The sequence below is a fragment of the Phacochoerus africanus genome, chromosome 15, assembly GCF_016906955.1.
Source record: "Phacochoerus africanus isolate WHEZ1 chromosome 15, ROS_Pafr_v1, whole genome shotgun sequence".
Lineage (NCBI taxonomy): Eukaryota > Metazoa > Chordata > Mammalia > Artiodactyla > Suidae > Phacochoerus > Phacochoerus africanus.
This window is the reverse complement of record NC_062558.1, coordinates 35,718,526-35,739,361: the sequence shown is the minus strand read 5'-3', so window position 1 is coordinate 35,739,361 and position 20,836 is coordinate 35,718,526. Positions and strand designations below refer to the sequence as shown.

Here is a 20,836-nt window from a genome sequence, read left to right as displayed (position 1 = left end):
TCCGTCGGTCAGTGAGATGCTGGTGCATTTCATTTAGATGACCCACTCCCTCCCCCAACATCCCTTGCTTATAAATCACTCTTGACCAGAACATAGCCATTTCTTGGCCCTTTAATCCATAAAGCCTACGCCCTAAAATCCCCTGAGGGAGTGGGGGAGGCTGTGGACTGAACTCCCAGGATACTCTGGCAGAGGTGGAGGAGACAGCAAACAAGTCACATGTGAGGTGGTCAGCTTTCCACCTTGTAACCAGCAAGCCCCTCGGTGCCACCCACCCCCTTCCTCCCTCCCAGACCCCAAGGTTTGCTCCAAAACACCTCTGGATATTCATCCCCACATAGAGAAAGAGAAAAGACTCTCAAGTGGCACTTTTGTGACTGATCCCTTTAGAAAAAGAATCTAAAACAGCAAAATAGAAATCTCTCTTGTCCCCTCGGCCTTGCAAGTCTGGCAACAGAATACCATGGCAGCACCAGCAAGAACACACTTAGCACCAACAAAATTTAAGTGAAGCACCGGAGACACCAGATTGGTAGGAAAAAAAAAATCCCATTTGTCTTGATGTTACAGTAGGACTAGCCATCTATCTAGGAAGGTAGAGACACAGAGAGGCTAGGACTTGTCATGACTTAGAAATGGAGATACCCCAGACTGCCCGTACAAACTGGCCCTGAGTTCTCCTCACTTTCTTTCCTATTTAGCCTTTTGCAATTTCACTGCTTTCTCCACCAGCATCCCTCCCAGGCAGTTGGTTGCCTATGAGGCTAATTCCCACCAGTCACTTCAAATTTTCTAAATACACAGTAGGCATCTCTCTTCCAGTGCCCCAGACATGAAAGAGCGTCAAAGTTCACATCGGAAGGTGCAGAAAAGGGAGGGGACCACGTCCTCAACAAGGCATGCACTGAATAGTAATATTCATATTTTCTTTTTTATATATATAGAGAGCTGTGTAAATAGCGTTGGGATGTCTGTTTCTGCAGCTGGATATCCAAAGGGCTTCCCCAGTCCCATTCCGAGTTGCTACTATTGCTCCAGGCGCTGTCTTTATTCTCCACTTCCTTCTTGAAGTGCCAACTGCGGCCTTTCAAGCTCTGGGCTCCCTCTCAGGAAAACGGGAACCAGCTTTCTCCAAGGACACAGGGTTTTCACCAACCTGCAGAAAAAAAGATTTGCATTTCAGTCGGTAGGCACGTGTGCAGACAGCCACTGGGGATGACGTCAGTGCCTTGGGCTCCGCTGCACAGCCAGCCCCACGTGTTGGGAGGTGGCGGGGGATGGGAGAGAGCTGCTAGACACCAAAGCTCTGATTTGGGAGGAAAGGTTCCCCCAAAGCGAGTTCTGGTGCTGACCCTCCCCCACCCCAAGCTCTGTCCATAGAACAATTTCCCCAAACACATTTACACATGCGCATGCACACATACACACCCCCACACACACCCCTCTGTTTTCAGACCTAGATGTTTACATAGGCATCTTCTGTGATTAAAAAGGAGAGCCACATGGAGTTTCCTCGTGTTTCAGTGGGTTAAGGATCTGGCATTGTCACTGCAGCAGCTTGGGTCACTGCTGTGGCACTGGTTTGATCCCTGGCCCAGGGACTTCCACATGCTGCAGATACAACCAAAAAAGAAAAAAAGAAGAAGAGAGAGAGCCATGCTACTTTTTTGCTCCTCAAATCAGAAGCGGGACCTTCATCTATTCATTTCAAAGATCCATGGTAAAGGCAGACTTGTAGGACAGTCTATGCTGTCATTCATGCATTCATCCATTCACTGCCAATCGTGCCAAGCACCAACCTAGGTGTTACCAGTCCAGTGACACAGTTCTTACCCTTAAGGGGCTCAAAGGCCAGTGGAGGGAGATGGGCAAAGTTGATAACAGCAGTGTCATGGGGACAGCCTGCAATCTGGGTAAACATGGGCTGTGGGAGCCCAGAGGAGAAGCAGCTCATGAGGGGGCAGGGGAGTCAGAGAAAGTTCCTCAGAGAAAGAGGCATACCCCTTCTGAATACTGATGCCATCGAATTAGCCAGGATAAGCTGGCATTCCAGGCAGGGCAGAAAAAAACAGCACCTACCCAAGATAATGGAAAATACATATCACCCAAAAATCTGCACACACATGTTCAGAGCAGCATTATCTATAATGGCCCCGAAGTAGAAACAACCCTCCTGCCCATCACCTGATAATGCATCAATAAAATGGGGTCTTTCCGTACAATGGAATATTATTTGGCCATAAAAAGGAATGACCATGGATCCATGCCACAACACGGATGAACCTTGAGGACATGATGCTAAACAAAAGAATCCAGACACAAAAGGACGAATATTGTATGATTCCATTCATAGGAAAAGTCTAGAATAAGCAAATCTATAGAAACAGAAAGCAGATTCATGTTTGCCCAGGACTGAAGAGGAATGTGAGCAACTGGAGAGTAACTGCTAATGGGTACAGGGTTTCTGCTGGGGAAATGAAGGTGCTCTAAGATGGATCATGGGGATGGTTGCACGGCTCTGGAAACATAATAAAAACCATTGGCTTGTTAAAGGGATAGATTTTATAATATGTGAATTATATCAGGAGGAGGAGGAGGGGTTGGGAGGGGGAGAAGGAATAGGGGAAGGGGATGAAAAGGTGGGGGAGGAAGGGAGAAGAAACAGATCACAGAGGAATGACAAACCATGACTAGGTCAGGTAGCTTGATGAGGCTCAAGCTAAGACTGGGAGATGGGGCCGGGGGAGAGATGAGTTTAGAGAATTAGTAGAGGAAGATAAAGACAACTCACATGGTACTCCAAAGCAGGCAGTGTGAACATGCTCTGAGTGGTACAAACCAAGTAGTGCAGGAGAGAGATCACTTTAGGACTTTCAGGTGGGCCAAGTTCAGGACATTGACCTGTAGGAACTATTCCAATGGACTCCCTTGACCTCTGGCCTCCTGCTGGGTCTGGCTCAAAGAAGGCAGTAATGGGACAGACAGAGAGGACCACAGATGGGCCATAGTGCCTGCCAGGAAGCCCTCTGGTGCAGCTCCAGACCCTTCTCCAGGCTCCAGGGGTCCTATTCCCTCATCTCACCTTCAGGCCAGGGGGCTGCCAGCCCGGGGTACTGCAGGACTCTGATTTCCTAAACCCTACCCACACTTTGCCATCAAACCTTTACTAAATGCTCCTCTGATGACTCAGTGTGAGAGTGCTCTCTGCCTCTTCCTTGTACATGCACCAATATATACAACTGCCTGAAAGAGGGGAGTCATAATCACATGGGCCCCACAATCTCCATTAGCTGATGGTCACAAGGATCTGAATCGGCAACTTGGAACTTTTTTTTTTTTTTTTTTGCTTTTTTAGGGCTGCACTTACGGCATATGGAAGTTCCCAGGCTAGGGGTCAAATCAGAGCTACAACCACCGGCCTACACCACGGCCACAGCAATGCAGGATCCCTGACCCACTGAGTGAGGCCAGGGATCAAACCTACATCCTCATGTAGACTAGTCGGATTCTGCTGTGCACATAGGAACTCCCCGAATCTTTTTGTTTTTGACCTCCTCAGGGAGAGGGACCACCCCTGCAGCCTGATATAACCCCTTCTGCCTGCCCCTGTTCCCCCATCCCATCAGAGCACAATACAGGAGACATTCTGCTTTACTGTGTAGCTACCCATATGGTTTCATGGAATACTGAACCAGAGTCATCCATCAACTCAATTGAGAAGCACATTCATGGAAACCAGCTTCTTTAACCCCTAAAAATCTCACTTTGTTGATATCTAGTCATACTGACCCATAGAATGAAAGTCAGTGGAACCCTGCAGCTCTAGCCTATGGTGATTATGCTGCTTTCAACACAGGTACAAAAAGGAAGGATGGAGGGAGAAAAAGGAAGAACATTTTTAAGCACCTACTGTGTGCTATTGAGTGTATTGACTTTGTGCTAAGCGTTGTTCTCTGCATGCCTGCCCTCACCTTGCCTACAGTCTTCCTAGGGAAGACATGCCAGAAGCCAGAACGGTAAAAGACCATTGTCTGCAGGTGTGATTACAGCCCAGCAGTCAGGATGCAGTTACATTCACCAGGAAAGCTTCAGAGACCAGCAGGATTTGAAGAGGGCCTTGAGGAGACACATACACATTGTTTTCTATATTTGGAAGAAGGAAGGATTGTTGAGGTGGAGAAAGGGCTGAGCAAGGCACAAGGGCAGTGACAATTACAGCTCAAACAAGGGGCCCTGACAGCAGGGAACTGCATCTGAAAGTTGTGATGACTAAGGTTGTGTCCATACCTGAGTTGAATGGAGATGATGAAGGGAAAATAACAATGGCAGCAGGCGAGAAACTGTATTATTTTCTTGCAAAACGAGGACCAGCAACTGATTTCACTTTCCCTACCTGTACATCATTGAGCCGATTACAAGTCTTTCTAAGGGTTTCCCAGGGCTGCTAAACGGACAAGTTCCTGCACCCATTCCGGTACTGGTTACAGGTTGATGTCCGCAGTGAAGGATGAACATTAGAAGCACACCTCTGCATGGCAACAAAAGCCAAGGGACCCGTGTCATTGTGTGATCCACAATCAGAGGGTGGGCCTGGCCATACACTTTTGCGGGATTTTACATTGGGCAACATGGACTAGCCCACAGAAGTAGTCACATGAGGGTGTTCGAGGATGTTCCCACCAGCTTTATTTGTAATAAATTTGGCATGTGTTAACAGACTTGGAATTTGGAAACAATCCATGTGTTTCTTGAAAGGAGACTGGGTTAGCAAATTAAGCTCCATGCATATTAGCAAGAAGTAAATCTAAATGTGAGATAGAAAGATGGCTTGATTCTTAATTGAAAAGTGCAAACAGGACAGATCCTTTTTCCTTTAATGAATGTGTGTGTGTGTGTGTACACAGACAGCTGTATCTATATATCCATATACAAAGGTAGAGCAGAGAAGCAAAACAGTGTAATGGTTTAGGGCCCAGACTCTGGGGAGTTCTCATTGTGGCTCAGTAGGTTAAGAACCCAACACTGTTTCTCTGAGGATGCGGGTTTGACCCCTGTTCTCACTCAGTGGATTAAGGATCTGGCATTGTCGCAAGCCTTGGCATAAGTCGAAGATGCGGCTCGGATCCTATGTTGCTGTGACAGTGGCATAGGCCTGCAGCTGTAGCTCTGATTCAACCCCTATCCCTGGAACTTCCATATGCTGCAGGTGTGGCCATAAAAAAAAAAAGAGCCCAGACTCTGGAACTAGACACCTGAGTTGTCATCCTGATTCGGACACTTAAAAGCTGTGTGACCTTGGGCCAGTAATTAACCTCTCTGGGCCTCAGTTTCCTCATATGGAAAGGCAGATGGATCATAGCGAATCTCATTGTGTTGATGTAAGGACTAACATACATGAGACACTTAGAAGCCCAGCATATACTATAGTCTGCACTTACTGTTATTATGATTGTTACTGTTATATACTCCAGACAGAAAGTTCCCAGCAGAGTGGCTTTGGGGACAGAGTATAAGAGCACTTACAGTGCTTTACTTTATATACTTTACATACTTTACTTCTATATCTTTCCTTTTTTTTTTTTCCTGTTTTTTACAAGGAGCAATGAGTCATTGTACACTTTAAAACTAGTTTAAAAACATAAAGTCACCTCCCCCTATGAGCCCCTTGTCCTGGCTCTGGGAGGATTTTCCTCAAACTTGGCTCATAAAGAACTTTCTCAAATGCTGACTCACAACCAAAGCTCATGACTGAAGAGACTGATGAAATGCCTTTAAAAAAAATGTCTCTGTTTCCATTTGTACCCACAGAGTGGAGACACAGAGGGACAGAGGGGGATAACGGGAAACCCAGAGACCCCACCTGCTTGGGTGCGGGGCATCCCTGTTTGGGGCACCGCAGGTGGAGAGCCGTGAGCCGTAAACCCCACTGCAGCGTCAGAGTGGGAGACTCACTCCATTTTCCCTACATCTGAGAAGAGTTAGACTCTTGGGTTCCCTCTTCCAAGGTACCAAATTTTAATTTTAAAAATAACTTTTTTGATCTTGCTGTTTGCATGTATAAAGTCAGAAGTTCAAATAGGAGAGAAGGATATAGAAATAAAAGGAAAGCCCCCTTCAGTCCACTCCCAAGCTTCCCAGAACACTTTACAGACATCATGTCTCTCCCCTTGATCCATCATTTCATCCCTAGGGCCCAGCAACATGCTTTGCACATAGGAAGTACTCAGTTCAACCTGCTGAGTGACAATGGATAAGTGTGCAGAACACATGAATAATGGTGGTAACCTCCCTACTCTTCCATCTCTGGTTTCAGGGGGTTGATTTTGACCATGGAATTCAGATTATGCCAGTGGTTGGTCCTAGTGTCTGAGATGCATGGCTATGAAGCTTTCCATGCAGAATCCTCCCAGAGAGAAGGTGCTCTGGTCCATGTTATCATTTAAATCTCCATCCGTGGAACTCATGCTGGACAGTTAGGGTGCTGGACTCTGAGGAGACAGTGGGTGAGGGGACTAAGAAAACAGAGGCTAGGCTACCCAAGCAATGGAACATCATGCAACCATTAAAAAGAATGATAAAAACCTCTGTTGATGTGGAAACATCTCAGCAACCAGGGGCAGGGGTCACTGGAGAGTTTGTGTCCCACCTAAAGGGGTTTGTGACACTAACATGAGACTATAGACTCAGTGGTGTCAGATCTTTCCATTTTTTCAAGAAAGACTAGAAATATGGGTTTCTATGTGAAAGTGCCTGATTTTTAAGTGTGTGTGTGCTGGGGGCAGGAGCATGTGAGTCAAATCTCAATAGCAGGCCAATTTCACCAGATTTCAATCTCTGTTTAAATACTAAGACATTCTTTTTTTTTTTTTTTTGGTCATTTTTGCTATTTCTTTGGGTCGCTCCTGCGGTATATGGAGGTTCCCAGGCTAGGGGTCCAATTGGAGCTGTAGCCCCCGGCCTACGCCAGAGCCACAGCAACGCGGGATCCGAGCCGCGTCTGCAACCTACACCACAGCTCATGTCAATGCCGGATCGTTAACCCACTGAGCAAGGGCAGGGATCGAACCCGCGACATCATGGTTCCTAGTCGGATTCATTAACCACTGCGCCACGACAGGAACTCCTAAATACTAAGACATTCTTAAACAGAGTCATCTGGCATGTAAGCCAACCTCCTCTTAACCTTCATCTTAACCTTCAGTAGCCATCTCTGTACCTCAGTTTCCCTGTCTATAAAGGAGGGAGTTGGGTTAGTTGGTTTCTAAAGTCCTTTCTAGCTCTGGCTATGTTTCTAGAACAGTGACCTCTTTGAGTCATAGATCTTTTTAGACTTGGATCAAAACTATGATTTCTATCCAAAGTGGGGGCCGGGGGGGGGGGCAGGGAACAGAGGAGTATGAAGTGAGCCAATTTTATTTATTTATTTAGCTTTTTAGGGCAGTACTCGTGGCATACGGAAATTTCAGGCTAGGGATCGAATCAGAGCTGCAGAGCTGCAGCTGCTGGCCTTGCCACGGCCACAGCAATGTGGGATCCGAGCTGCATCTGCGACCTACACCACAGCTCACAGCAAAGCCAGATCCTTAACCCACTGAGCAAGGCCAGGGATTGAACCCACAACCTCAAAGATACTAGTCGGATTCATTTCCACTGTGCCACAATGGGAACTTCCTCAAACACACTGTCAGCCGATTTTATGTCTCATTTCTGTAGATGTCCCAAATGCCCTGAGCCTCTCCCAAATTCATTCATTCATTGACTCATTCACTGATCCATTTATTCCATCCAGCAGCTACCCATTCTGTGCTGGTCACCATGCCAGGCACTGGGATGGGCAGAACAGCCAGGATTGGGGCCCTCCTGGGGCCTGGTGGCTAGCATCCCCCAGGTTGGGGAGTCCTGCCCTCTAAGGTTCTCCCAGCCCTGATGCAGTGGCTTAAGAAGGCTGTTGGTGATCCACAGAGTCAGGGTGGGGGGCAGGATTAGCAACTGCTTTGTGCAAAAAGCTCAGAAAAAAACCTAAGAGTTCTCACCATACTCTGAATATGGGCCCATGGAGTGACATTTACACCAAATAAGAACACGTATCTCACACTATCATTTACCATTCTCTACCAATTTCTGAACATTGGTTACATGCCTTATACTGTTTAGAAGGTAGAGGGACATGCCCAAGGTCACACAACTGGGAAATGGCAGGTTAGGACCTGATCTGAAAGTCAGCCTGACTCCAGAATTCCTATCACTTTCCACCGAGCTGCTCTACCTCAGCATAAAATCTGGGTAAATTAGATAAACAATTACCAGCAGTTAAGTTTTCTGAATCAAGAATGAGGCCTCAGAGTTCCCGCTGTGGCACAGCAGAAGCCAACCTGACTAGTATCCATGAGGATGTCAGTTCGCACCTGCAGCATATGGAGGTTCCCAGGCTAGGAGTCGAATCGGAGCTGTAGCTGCCGGCCTACGCCAGAGCCACAGCAACGCGGGATCCGAGCCACGTCTGTGACCTACACCACAGCTCACGGCAATGCCGGATCCTTAACCCACTGAGCAAGGCCAGGGATTGAACCTGCATCCTCATGAATGCTAGTCAGATTCGTTTCAGCTGAGCCACGATGGGAGCTTCTGTGATGTATTTTCTTAAGAGAGTTCTGCATCCTATTGGAGACAATCTAAGTGTCCAACAAGAGTAGACTGAGAAGGTAAATGATGTAACAGCCAAATAGTGAAAATACCAAGCATCCTATTGGAGACAATCTAAGTGTCCAACAAGAGTAGACTGAGAAGGTAAATGATGTAACAGCCAAATAGTGAAAATACCAAGCAACTTCTAAGAAGTGTGTCGTAGAAAACACTATAAAGCATGTAGAAATGTCCACGATATAAAGAAAAAGTCACACTACAGAGAATGCAATTAGAGGGATTCCACTTGGTAAAGTACTTCAGTGAATTTCTTTTAATGGAAAGAAACCTATCAGAATGTTAACAATGGGTAGCAAGATTTAAGAAATCAACTAAAATTTTCCTTTGTTCAGTATTTTCCAAATATTTGATAATGAACCTGTAATAATTTCATAATCAAAAAAAGGTTATTTTTGGAGTTCCCGTCATGGTGTAGTGGAAACAAATCCGACTGGGAACCATGAGGTTGCGGGTTTGATCCCTGGCCTTGCTCAGTAGGTTAAGGATTCAGCGTTGCTGTGAACTGTGGTGTAGGTTGCAGACGCGGCTCAGATCTGGCGTTGCTGTGGCTGTGGTATAGGCCGGCAGCTGTAGCTCCGATTAGACCCCTAGCCTGGGAACCTCCATATGCTGAGAGTATGGCCCTAAAAGGGGGGAAAAAAAGCTATTTTTTTTTAAAGAATATTACATAGAGCTTCCCAGAGTAATTTAATTCCATCTTGCCCAAACTGTGGCCTATGGCACAAAGGTTCACTCTGTGGGGCAGCCAATTTTCTCTCCATAGGGAGAGGCAAGGAGCTTTCTCTTTTCCTGGGAACCCAGCAGTACTAAAAGGACGCATCTCACTGACATGGGCTAAAACAGAGATCCCCCACCCATTAGCAGGGGCACCAATTAGGGCAGGAAGGAAGGAGAGGAGACAATACGGAATACAATAGTGAAATTTCTTTGGTGGTGGAAATCCAGGGAGTATGCACAGCCTTCTGAGGGTGCTGAGAGTTGAGCATCAGTGAGCTGATACAGGGACCAGAATCTCTCAGACCCTAGCAGGAGGTAGGGTGAGGACCAGAGGTCACTGTCCCTGGGGCCTAGGAGCATCTGAAGCCAGGAGCTGGGACTTATCTCTGCATTCCTGCATCCTGGTACCTAGCTCTGGGCTGGTGCTCAATTCATGTTTGCAAATGAGTGAGGATGGAATGTGGACCCCTTTATTACATCACATCTCATTCCCCTCTTGTATAGCACCTCTTGGTGTGCTGTCAGCAGTTGTGAATCCCTTTATAACAAAACTCAACCTCCCTACTATGGCCTGATCCAGCCCCTGCCTGCCTCTCTGACTTCCTCTCCCTCAAGTTTATGTGGCATTAGCTACTAATCTTTTTTCTCTTCCTCAAACGCACTGTGGATGTGCTATTATTCTCTCTTCCCAACATACCTTTCTTCCAAGTATGGCTGGCTTCTTCTTCTCACTCAGGTCATTAGTCCCTTGGTTCCTCCTCAGAGTGGCCACTGCCAGCCACTGCAGGGAAGGAGTGCCCCAGGCTCTCTCTCCAAGACAGGCATATCTCGGAGATAGGGCATTTTTTATAAATGGAAGGTTTGCAGTCAACCTGCATCGAGCAAATCCATTGATGCCATTTTCCCAACAGCATTTGCTCACTTCCTGTCTCTGTGTCCCATGTGGGTAATTACGGCAATATTTCAAACTTTTTCATTATTATTATATTTATTATGGTGATCTGTCATCAGTGACTTTTGATGTGATTACTGCAAAAAAAATACAACTTATGGAAGGCTCAAATAATTGTTAAAATTTTTTAGTAATCAGGTGTTTTTTAACTGAGGTGTGTACATTGTTTTTAAAGACATAATGCTATTGCACACTTAATAGACTATAGTATTGTGAAACTTAACTTTTATACACACTGGGAAACCAAAACCTTCATGACTTGCTTTACTGCAGTGGTCTGGAACCGAACCCTCAATATCTCTGAGATCTGCCTGTACCTTACCTCCATCTGTAACCTTCAGAGCCCCTGGCATTTTCCAAAATAATCTCTGTGTTAGACTGCATAATCCAAAGATGGCCACAACAATAGCTCTTCTCCCACTTGCTATTCTAGAACCTTGCCACTCCTCCATGGGTGGGGTCTAATTCCACTCCACTTAAATCTGGGCCATCTTGTGGCTTGCTTTTAACCAAACTGATTCTGAAGCTGGGTCAAAAAAGGTGAAGCAGCTTCCACTTGTCCCCCTGAGAAGTTTGCCTTTGGAGCTCTAAGACTCTTGGTCAGAATCCATCCATGAACCTGCCATGCTGTGGGGAAGCTCAGACCAAAAGAGAAGGCTAAGGGTAAATGTTCTGATTGGCAGTCTCAGCTGGCACCCAGCATCAACAGCCAGACCTGTAAATGAAGATGAATTCCAGCCCCCAGCCAGCCTGGAACAGAACAGGTCACCCCATGAATGCCTTATCTGCACTTCTAACCCACATAATGTATGAAATAGTCAAATCGTTGTTTCAAGCCATTAAGTTTTGGAGTAATTGGTACACAGCAATAATAACCAGAACAATATTGTTTTATCATCTGTCCCTTCCCACTAAAATGTAGGCTCTATGAGAGCAGGGCCTTCTTTGTCTTGGTCCTTCCTATGTCCACAGTGCCCTGCATACAGTAGGCATTCAATACTTAATAGGTGAATAAGTGGAAGGAGCTGAATTTGGGAAAAGTAATACTCATCTTGCACAGTCTGATTAATTCATGTATTCATCAGAGTTATTTGGTATCTATTATGTGACAGGCAAGTTGCCATAGGCTAGGGACACTGTGGGGCAGCTCATTGTTCCTGTGAAATCCAATCACACATCCTGATGACCAGAAAGGAAAGAGAAGCCCTCACTCACTCCTCCCTACCCCAATGTAGGTCTGAAAAGCCAACTTTTCAAAAACCAGAGGTGTGGCTGCCAAATCCGCCCAGCCCACATCTGGGGGTGTGTTTAATTATCCCTGGGTGTGACTGTTTTTATATCCTCAGACCAGTCACTTGTGCCCTGGCCTCTCAGCAGGCAAGCGGGTGACTCCAGACAGGGACCATGTGGCAGGAAGGCTGCCACAGTCCTGCACATCTGGCCTCTTCCCGGGGGGGTTCCTCCCTAACAGCTGTCTCCTTCCCTTCTGCTCACTCCTTTCCTTCCTTGCCCAGGCTTTCGAGCTCTAAAAGTAATCCTGGCCAGGGTGCAGCAGTCTGGGAGGGAGGCCGGAGGGATGTGCCTCCAGGTTTAACCACTTAATCCCCAAAGTACCTGCCAAGAACCAGTTAGCATGTCTGGCGGGCAGGCCAGGCCGTCATTAATTCATTAAAGCTGGCTCCTGCTGGCCCATTATCTTCCTTGCTGCTGACCACACTGCCTCTTGGGCATTCAGGGTCCCCCTCTCTCCCCTTCTCCTTAGTCCTAAGGCAAGGTTCTGCCCACCCCAGCCCCCTCTCCCAGCCAGATCCCTGGGCCTCCTTCTCTTTCCCTCCCTGTCCCCTCCCAAGGCACAGTTCTTCCTTCCACCCACGCCTCTGCCAGCCAGCACTCACCATAAAGCATCTTTTGTTCCCGCTCCTGTATCTTTGAGCGGTGACTGGTTAAATCACACCTATTCTCCTCTGGGCCTCCCCAGCCTCCAAGGAGCTTCTCTCAGAAAGGGAATCTCCTAGTGCAGGAACTGGAGGCTCACCACTCCCTCTACTTGCTGCCCCATATCTTCTCCTCCCCTGCATCCCTCAAGTCATCTGAGGCTGCATGCTGCAGGCCTTCAAAGACAGAAACTCCAATTCCAGTTCTGACTTTGCCACTGATCCTTTGGGAAGACTCAAGTGGACTCTCTTCCCCACTTCTCCCTTTGGAACAATAAGAATGGCATTAACCATTTCATAACATCCTCTGATGATTGAACTAAATGCCAAGAACTACACGGAGCATTTGAAACAGACGTTCTCCTGTCAACCTCCTAACAACCCTGATAGAGATGCAGCTCCAGCTTACAAAAAAGGCTCAGAGAGGTTATGGTTCTTACCCAAGGTGACACTGCCAGAAAGTCGCTGGCCTGAGACTTAAACCCAATTCTGTCTGATCCCTAAGCCCATGCTTTTAACCACTCTATTATTCTGGCCCATGTGGCCCTGATTCCCCAAACAGCAAGTAGGAATGGTGGAATCACCAGCAATAACAACGGCAAAATGTTGTCCACTTTGGGAAAGGAAGATATTAAACGCATCATCTAGTCATAGCAGCTCACTTTCACATCCACTTCTTATGCGCCAGGCACTGTTATAGAGCTTTCTGCACATGATTGCATTTTATCTTCTTGACAACACTTATGTTGTATTTAAGTACTGTTACTGTCCCCACTTTATATATGGGAAAACTGGGGGCAGGGGGGATTTTTGATTGGTGAGTTTTTTAATGATGACTTCTGAGAAAAGTATTAAAGTATTGCTGGCTCACAGAAGAGGCTCAAACGAGTTTGTGGAAACTGCTGCAGTGCACCTCATAACTAAGCTTGAAAGGTCTGCCCTAGATGGCTGACTCAGGGCTCCCTGAAACCCCTAGGGTACCCTGTGGGTATTTCTCCTCTGTGGTAGGAAACGTGGAGAGGACCTCATACACCCCAATAAACTTTCTCCAGAGAATTTCCTTTCACTTCTTCCTGACAGGATCCTGGGAAAGAGTGGTTTCCCCCAGTTAAGCCAAAGGCTCAATAAAAAGCCGAGCTGTAGGCATCAGGGAGAGCACCAAGTCCTTGGGATAGAGGCTGAGCCTGGGGGCCCAATGTGGTGAACCCCAGATGGCAGCCATATAAAATCTACCATTCTACCTGTGACCCCAAGAAGTGAGGCGCAGCACTGTAGGAAAGCTGCACCAAGCATCCCGGGGTCAGGACCTCCGAAGCAGGAGGACCCTAAAGGGTGTGGCAGCTGGGAACGTCCAGACAGGACACAGCAGGCGGGAAGAGTGCCCAGGTGTGCGTTGAGAAGATGGACGCAGCACGAGACTCGGGGGCTGAAGCGGAGTGAGGAGGGGGCAATAAACTCGGCAGCCGCAATTATCTGCTGACGCCGCACCAGCGAAACTCCTCCCGGTGGGCCTCGCTAGCCGCGTAGGTCCTCCCAGCGCCCGAGCGCAGACGGACGCGCTCTGTCCTTCCCGCGCGCCCGGGCGGAGGTCTCGGGCCACCTCCCATCTCCCCGGCGGCGGCCTCCTCCTGAGGACCCTGGAGCGCCACTAGCCCCAACGCGCACACTTGGGCTGTGGCTGGGCACTCTCCAGTCCATGGGTAGGACGCCCAGCCTCCCGCACCGTCTGGTCCTGAGAAGGGAGCGCTTCCCCCACCTAGCCTGGGCCCCAAGACTGGAGGAAGCGGTGTCCTAGCCCTCCTCCCCGTTTGTACTGGATTCCTCACGCTTCCCATTTTTCTAATCCCCGTTCCCACTATCTTGTCTTGCAAGAAGTTTCTTTCTCCAGCTCCCGCCACTTTCTTTCCTCGTCTAACCACCCGTTCTTTCTATCCCTCCTCTCCCACCTTCTTTCCGCTTTTCCCTAAATTACACACTTTGGGCATCGCGTCTCGCTTGACTACCTCTTTCGGCCCTCCCTCCCCCGCTCCGTCCCATCCAAAATGTTTCTGTCCCTAGGATCCGGGGCAGACCTAACTTGGTCCACTGAGGCGGAGGGCAGCCCCGGGCCTCTCTTCAGGGAGGAGGAGAAGCGCATGGGATCTCTGGGAGCAGGGCAAATAGCGCCCCGAAGCGCACACCTCTCTCAGGCAGCGCCAGGGCTGCGCCGGCCCACGCGACATCTGTCGCCCGCGCTCCCGGCTCACACCCCGCGCACCCCCGCAGCTTCCCGGGCGCTGCCACCCCCCACGCTCCGGCTGCCGCCTCTCCCTGCGGGCGCCGCGCCAGCTTCCTATGGTGTTGGCTCACGGTGGGACTCGGCCGAGACCCGAGCGCTTGGCATCTGTGAGCCATGGCATCCCGGGGCTGGGTTTCTCACCTTCGACCTTCAGCTTCCGGCCCTGGACCCACCCTTGGTGGGCTCAGCCTGGTTCTCTCCACCCCCATTCTCTTCAGCTCTTTGAGAATCTGAAGACAATGCTTACACGTTTGCCCCCTTTAAGCGCCTAGCACAGTGTCAGGCGCACAGCTGGTGCTCAGTAATTCCCCAAGCCCTAGGGGCCTAGTATACAGTAGGTGCTTAGTACTTTTTTCCCACTGGTACCAAACGGCTAGGCGCGCAATACTCACTCCCCACCCCCACAACCTCTCTTACTGCAGGCTCTTAACAGGGCCTCGAACCCAAAGTGAGCACAGTTAATGCTCTTTCTTGAAGGCTTCCCCCTGGGGTTTCCCGAAAAGTCTGAGATCCCACATCACTTAGGGGGCATCTCCTTCACCTCAGCTCCCTCTATCCCGCGAAGAGGAGGACAAGCTCCTTAAAAGGGACACCTCGCTGGAGAAGGAGTGAAGTTGGCAGAGCGGAGGAAAACTGCAAAGTTTTAGGGAGAAAGACGGAGGGGGAGGAAGTCACGAGATGCGCTTGGGGCGCGGGAGGACGAGCAACAGAAACTGGAGAAGTGATACTCAGGGAGAAGGAGGTTTGGGGCGGAGGTGATGGAGAGGGTGGCGAGTTAGGAACGGCAGGCGGCTTGGAAGAGGACCGAGGACTCGTCTTGAAACCGCGATAGTTTATAATGCGTTGGCGTGGCCTGTAACTCTGTTCTCATAGCAAGCACACTTTTAATTTGCATTGTGTGTTTGTTTGAAGGGCTGGTGAGGCTTACGGAGGCTGAAGTCCTCCCAAAGCCACTCGGATGGAGGGAGTGGCAAGATGCTCTTAAGGAGTCGGAGAGAAGAGGCAGCAGCGGTGGACTCGGTAGGTACTTGGAAGGAGAGATGGGATCTCCCAAGGAGAGGGACAGAGATCCTTGCGAAAGAATGGAGCAGAGGAAGAGGAGATGGGAAGGGAAGAGAGCTAAACTTGCGGTTCTCCAGCTCCCAACCCAGCCCCAGGTCTCCAATCCCCCAGCTGCCGCGCCCTGGCGGTCGCTTGCTCACGTACCTGTTGCTCGCTCCGGCTGGGTCTCGGCTCCGGCCCCACCATGAAGCCCCGCGTTCCTACAAGTTCCGCCTGCCGAGCAGCCAGGCCGCCAGCGCCGCCACCTGCGCGGCCGCGCACAGCCAGGGCCAGTAGGTGGGGAGCGCGCCGGGCGCCGGCGCCCTCCGGCTCCGCGCGCGGCGCCGCCACATGGTGCGCTGGTGCAGCTCGTCGCCGAGCGCCTTGAGCCGGGCGGCAGTGAGCTGCGCGGCGGAGGAGCGCAGACCCAGGCGGCTCGCGCTGCAAGCGCACACGGCTGGGGGGCCGCGGCCGCGGTGCAGGGGGCACGGACACATGACCGTCGCTTCGGTCCCTCCCCGCGTCGGGCCGCCCCTCGCCTCCTCTCGCTTCGGCCTCTGCGCCTGCCTCCGCCGCGCTCCAGCCGCCGGGGGCCTACCCTGGACACCAAGTTTCTCCTTGTGTTGTGCGTTTGTTGTGCTGACGGCGCTATTATTAATTAAAGTGTCACATGGTGGAGGGGGCGGGGAGGGCGCGGGGAGGGGGGTTACATCATCCGGCCCCCCCGGGGGTGGGGGGGGCTGCAGGCAGAAGAAACCGAGAGGTAACTTTTAACCCTAGCGGCGCCGGCCGCGAGGGGGTTTTCGGGTTGGGAAGCGAGGAGCGCGGGGCTCTGGGACGCGGGAAAGCACCCGGCTGCGGGGCTCTCGGGCTTGGGGGTCGCGGGAGACCCCCGCGGAGGCGGCGAGCGCCAGGGAAGATTTTCTCTCCGTTTTTTCTGAATTCAGCTTCAATTCCGATTTGGCGAGAGGAGTAGGCTTATTTGCCTGATATCGAATTCAGCTGCATTATTCAAAAAATGTTCTGAGGCTATTGTTTTGTTTGGGGGAGGTAGGTCGATTCAAAATCTCATGAGAGGGCCAGATTCAACCCAATTTGCTTACTTTCAGGTCTGACTCCGCACCTGTAGGTTGAGGATCAGCCGATACACGCCCGACTCCCCATCTAAGTTAGGGTGGATGTGAGACTCTAAAGAGCCCCTAGCTCCCCTAGAAACCTTGATGGGCGCAGGGGTGAAGAGGGTTGGGGGGTCGGCCCTTAGCCTCAGCGATTCGCAAGCACACCGCGCTTCAATCCCAAAGACCTTCGCAAGGGGTTTTCCAGAAGGAACTTATTTTTGTTTTGTTTGCTCCCTTTGTGAATTTTATTTGCCTGTTGGGGTTAATGATCCGGATTTAATGCTCAGTGGAGACTCTTAAGGGATTGGTGGGGTCGAGGATGCGGGGTGCAGGGGACTTCAGCCCCTTTCTCTCCAATCGTAGAATGGTTTTATACTGTCTCCATGCTCCTCCAGACTAGAAAACGTGAAGTTGTCTCTGCTGGTGAAGGAATAGAAGGGCGAGGGGGCTCTTAGGATTCTTTGGGGAGCAAGTGAGACTTTCACCTGTCTTCAAAGCACTGGGATTCAGAAAACTGGAGGATCTCAGAGGTGGCTCCAAGCCAGCCTCCTAGGTCCTGATAAGGCAGCTCTGAGCCTCTGCTTCCCACCAGCAGAGTGCTGCCACTTGGAAAAGATTCTTCAAGAGTGTGAATTTAGAATGGGTCTGACTTTATCATGGAGAGATTTCTGCTTGGCCTGCAACTTGGTCAGAGCTCAGATCCCAGCCCTGCCCTGTGATCCTGGTGGCTCTTAGACCCATCCAGCTGCAGTTCTCCTACCCTTAATAACTGTGAACACTTACCAAGTGCCCTTCTATGTAGGTTACTTGGCTAAGGCCCCTGCCTACACTGCCTAAAGTGAGTTTCCCAATTGTAGACTGGTAAGAGTGTGCCATTACTATCCTATTTTATAGATAAGGAAACTGAGGCACAGGGAGGTGAGGTCTCTTGCCCGAGATCACAGAGTTAGTGAGTAATAACCCCAGATCTAAAGGAAGGAGGTATGCTGAAGGCTCTAAACTCTGAACTATGGTTTTATACTGCCCCCTGTAATCTGGGAATAATAATACCTCCCTCCCAGGATTGGGGCAGAGATTAAATGAGAGAAATGTATGCCAAGCACCTGGCAAGCAGCAGGCCCTGGATAAACCTTGGTTCCCTTTGCTTCTGGCTAGAACCAGTTCCCCATTCTCCTGGGACTCACCTCCTTAATCCCCTCTAGTCTTTGCAGAGGGGACCTGATCCATTGCCCGGTGTAGCGTTCCAAGAATGAAGATACAGTGTCTATTTAAAAAGCCCTTTGGATTTAAATTGAACAATTCCCTCCCCCCCTTTTTAATCTGCACGCTTTTAATGGCTCACTTCATGGACATTAATTTTAATGGGACGATTATTACCCTGTTTGGAAGCCTGCCCCTCGAAATGCTGGGCTCGTGAGGTGGCGCTGGGTCGGGTCCCAGCAGCTTGGATGTTTTCTGTAGCAGAGAGAGTGCAGCCTTGGCCGTGGGGACCTGTCATTGAGCAGAGGGAGAAGAAGAGACAGTGATGGATAAGTGGGGGAGAAGAGAAAACCTTCTCTCCCCCAACATTCTGCAGGTGACATTCAGTCCTTAATTTGCTCACCTCAGAGTGGGCCTTATTCCACCATTCACTGATGGAGAAACTTGACCTTGAGATGAGGTTTTTGGAAGCGTCCATTTCCTCACAATGTTAAAGAAGATCATACCAGGAAGCCCTGAGCACACTGCCCAGCACGTTGAGCATTTAATAAATGTTGGCTAGTAGTTCTCTTGTGGCTTGGCAGGTTAAGAATCTGGTGTTGTTGCTGAAACAGCTCGGGTTGCTGCTGTGGTACAGGTTTGATCCCTGACCTGGGAACTTCTGCATGCTGTGGGTGTGGCCAAAAAAAAAAAGAATGTTGGCTACTATTTTAAAGGAGATCATGTACTCACTGAACACATCATGTACTTCTGAAGAATGGTGGAGGGTGGCACCCTCAAATATATATGGTTCCCCTGCTGGGAAGTGGCGAGTCCATCACTGATGTTAAGTATTATCCAGAAAAAGCAAATTCTTTGGGAGAGTGACATAACACTCTCCTAACACTTTATTAAAAATGATTTTTTGATTTTAATGTTTAATTTAATAAACACTTATTTGTTACTTGCTCTATACCAGGCATTGTTCTAAGTGCCGTAGACATATTAACTCATTTAATGACTATGTTATAGCCCAAGTACCATTATTAGTCCTACATTATGGATGAGCAAACTGAGGCAGAGCATTTAAATAATTTGTCCAAGGTCATACACCTATCTGGCCCCAGAATTTAGGCTCTTTAGCATTATGTCACCACCAAGGACTTGAGAAAAGGGAGGGAGGGAAGCTGTTGTGGGCTGAACTGTGTCCTCACCTAAAATTCTTGTGTGGAAGCCTCAAGCTCCAGGCCTTTGGAATGTGACTGTGTTTGGAGACAAGGCCTTTCAAGAGGTAATTAGGTTAAAATGAGATCATTAGAAGGGGTCCCAATCCAATATGACTGGTGTCCTTATAAGAAGAGGGAGAGACACCACAGGTGTAGGAAGGCAGCCGTCTACAAGCCAAGAAGAGAGGCCTCAGAAGAACCAACCCTGCTGACACCTTGATCTTGGACTTTGGGCTTCCAGAACTGTGAGACAGTAACTTTCTGATGTTTAACTCCCCCACCACCAATCTGTAGCACTTTGTTATAGCAGCCCTAATACATTCTTCTAGAATGTTCTAAAAGAAGCTAGAAGCAGATATTCAGCAGACTGTGGCCACTTCTACTGCCAGGCATGTGCTTGGACATCTTTCTTTTTTTCAAGGGCCACACCTGCAGCATATGGAAGTTCCCAGGCTAGGGGTTGATTTGGAGCTGCAGCTGCTGGCCTGTGCCACAGCCAGAGCAATGCCAGATCTGAGCCACATCTCCGACCTACACCATAGTTCACAGCAATGCCAGATCCTTAACCCACTGAGCAAGGCCAGGGATCAAACCCCCATCCTCATGCTTCCTAGTTGGATTCGTTAACCACTGAGCCACGACAAGAATTCCTTCATTCCTTTTTATGGGTAATATTCCGTTGTATGGGTGGGCCATAATTTATGTATTCGTCAGTTGATTGACATTTTGGATATTTTTATCTTTTCGATATTATAAGGAAAAGAGAGAAAGGGAGAGAGAGGGAAGGAGCGAGTGATGGGGAGGAAAAGAAAAGAAAGAATGAATGGTAAGCATTCTGATTTGTCTTTCCCACTTTCAAACATACACAGTGATGTACACAGAACATATCATCAGTTTAACATAAAAAAAATTCTTGCCATAAATCAGTACTCAAGTGTTTTAAAAAGGAAGTGTGTGTGTGGGGGGGTGTCGAGGGAAGCGGTATTTCTTTTCTTTAATTAAAACAATAATTACCTATCCTGATGTTTGAGACCAAGTGAGCCTTACCTTATGGTGTTTTAATTCCTATGGCTTGGTGAAGTGGTAAATGAATGAACAGCTGTTGACTCCTCCAAACAGCTGTGTTTCCTGAAGCCATGTATTAATGCCGGGGCCAGATTTGATGCCAGGAGTCAGCCTGATAAACAGCAGATTTCTTGAATGGAAATCAGAGTTATAGCACAGTGGTTTAACACTCTATGCCAGAGAAACCTAGCCCCACCATGCAATATTGGGCCCTGCCTTTGGCATATTTTTCATCTCTCTGAGCCCCCACTTTCCTTTCTGTAAAGTGGGAATAACAGTCAAGGCACTTACCTCATTGGGTTGTTATGAGGAATAAAAAAAGAATGTATCAAGTGTTTAGCCAAGTTGTTGGCACTCAGTAAATTTTAGTTATTGTCCTTCTTGATGTATCAGGATTATTAAGCATCCACTTAAGAAACAGAACAGGGACCTTGATCCAAACCCACTGGGAAAACAAAAGGATTCATATTTCAGTGAGTCTAGTATCCAATTACATCACAGTTATTCTTAGGAAAGTCCCCTGCATTCAGTGGACTCGGAGCAGGACAGTGCTAATCCCTCATATTTATCCTATTTAACTCTCTGATACTTGGAAAGATGGGGTAACTCCTCCAGGGATCTCC

At 48.8% G+C, this 20,836-nt stretch overlaps 2 protein-coding genes across 2 annotated transcripts in view; one reads left to right on the top strand and one right to left on the bottom strand.

Moving 5' to 3' along the window:
* Nucleotides 1–294: 294 nt before the first annotated feature.
* Nucleotides 295–16,203, bottom strand: HRK (harakiri, BCL2 interacting protein). Its single transcript, XM_047762393.1, has 2 exons — nt 15,791–16,203; nt 295–1,156 (listed from the first exon to the last, which is right to left on the bottom strand). The coding sequence occupies exon 1, from the start codon at nt 16,120–16,122 to the stop codon at nt 15,847–15,849; it is 276 nt and encodes a 91-aa protein (XP_047618349.1). The 5' UTR covers nt 16,123–16,203; the 3' UTR covers nt 295–1,156; nt 15,791–15,846.
* Nucleotides 15,352–20,836, top strand: part of FBXW8 (F-box and WD repeat domain containing 8) — a 156,540-nt gene continuing 151,055 nt past the window's right edge. The window contains exon 1 of the mRNA XM_047762391.1: nt 15,352–15,604. Within this exon, the coding sequence (XP_047618347.1) occupies nt 15,560–15,604 (45 nt within the window). The 5' untranslated portion in view covers nt 15,352–15,559. The remainder of the gene's footprint in view (nt 15,605–20,836) is intronic.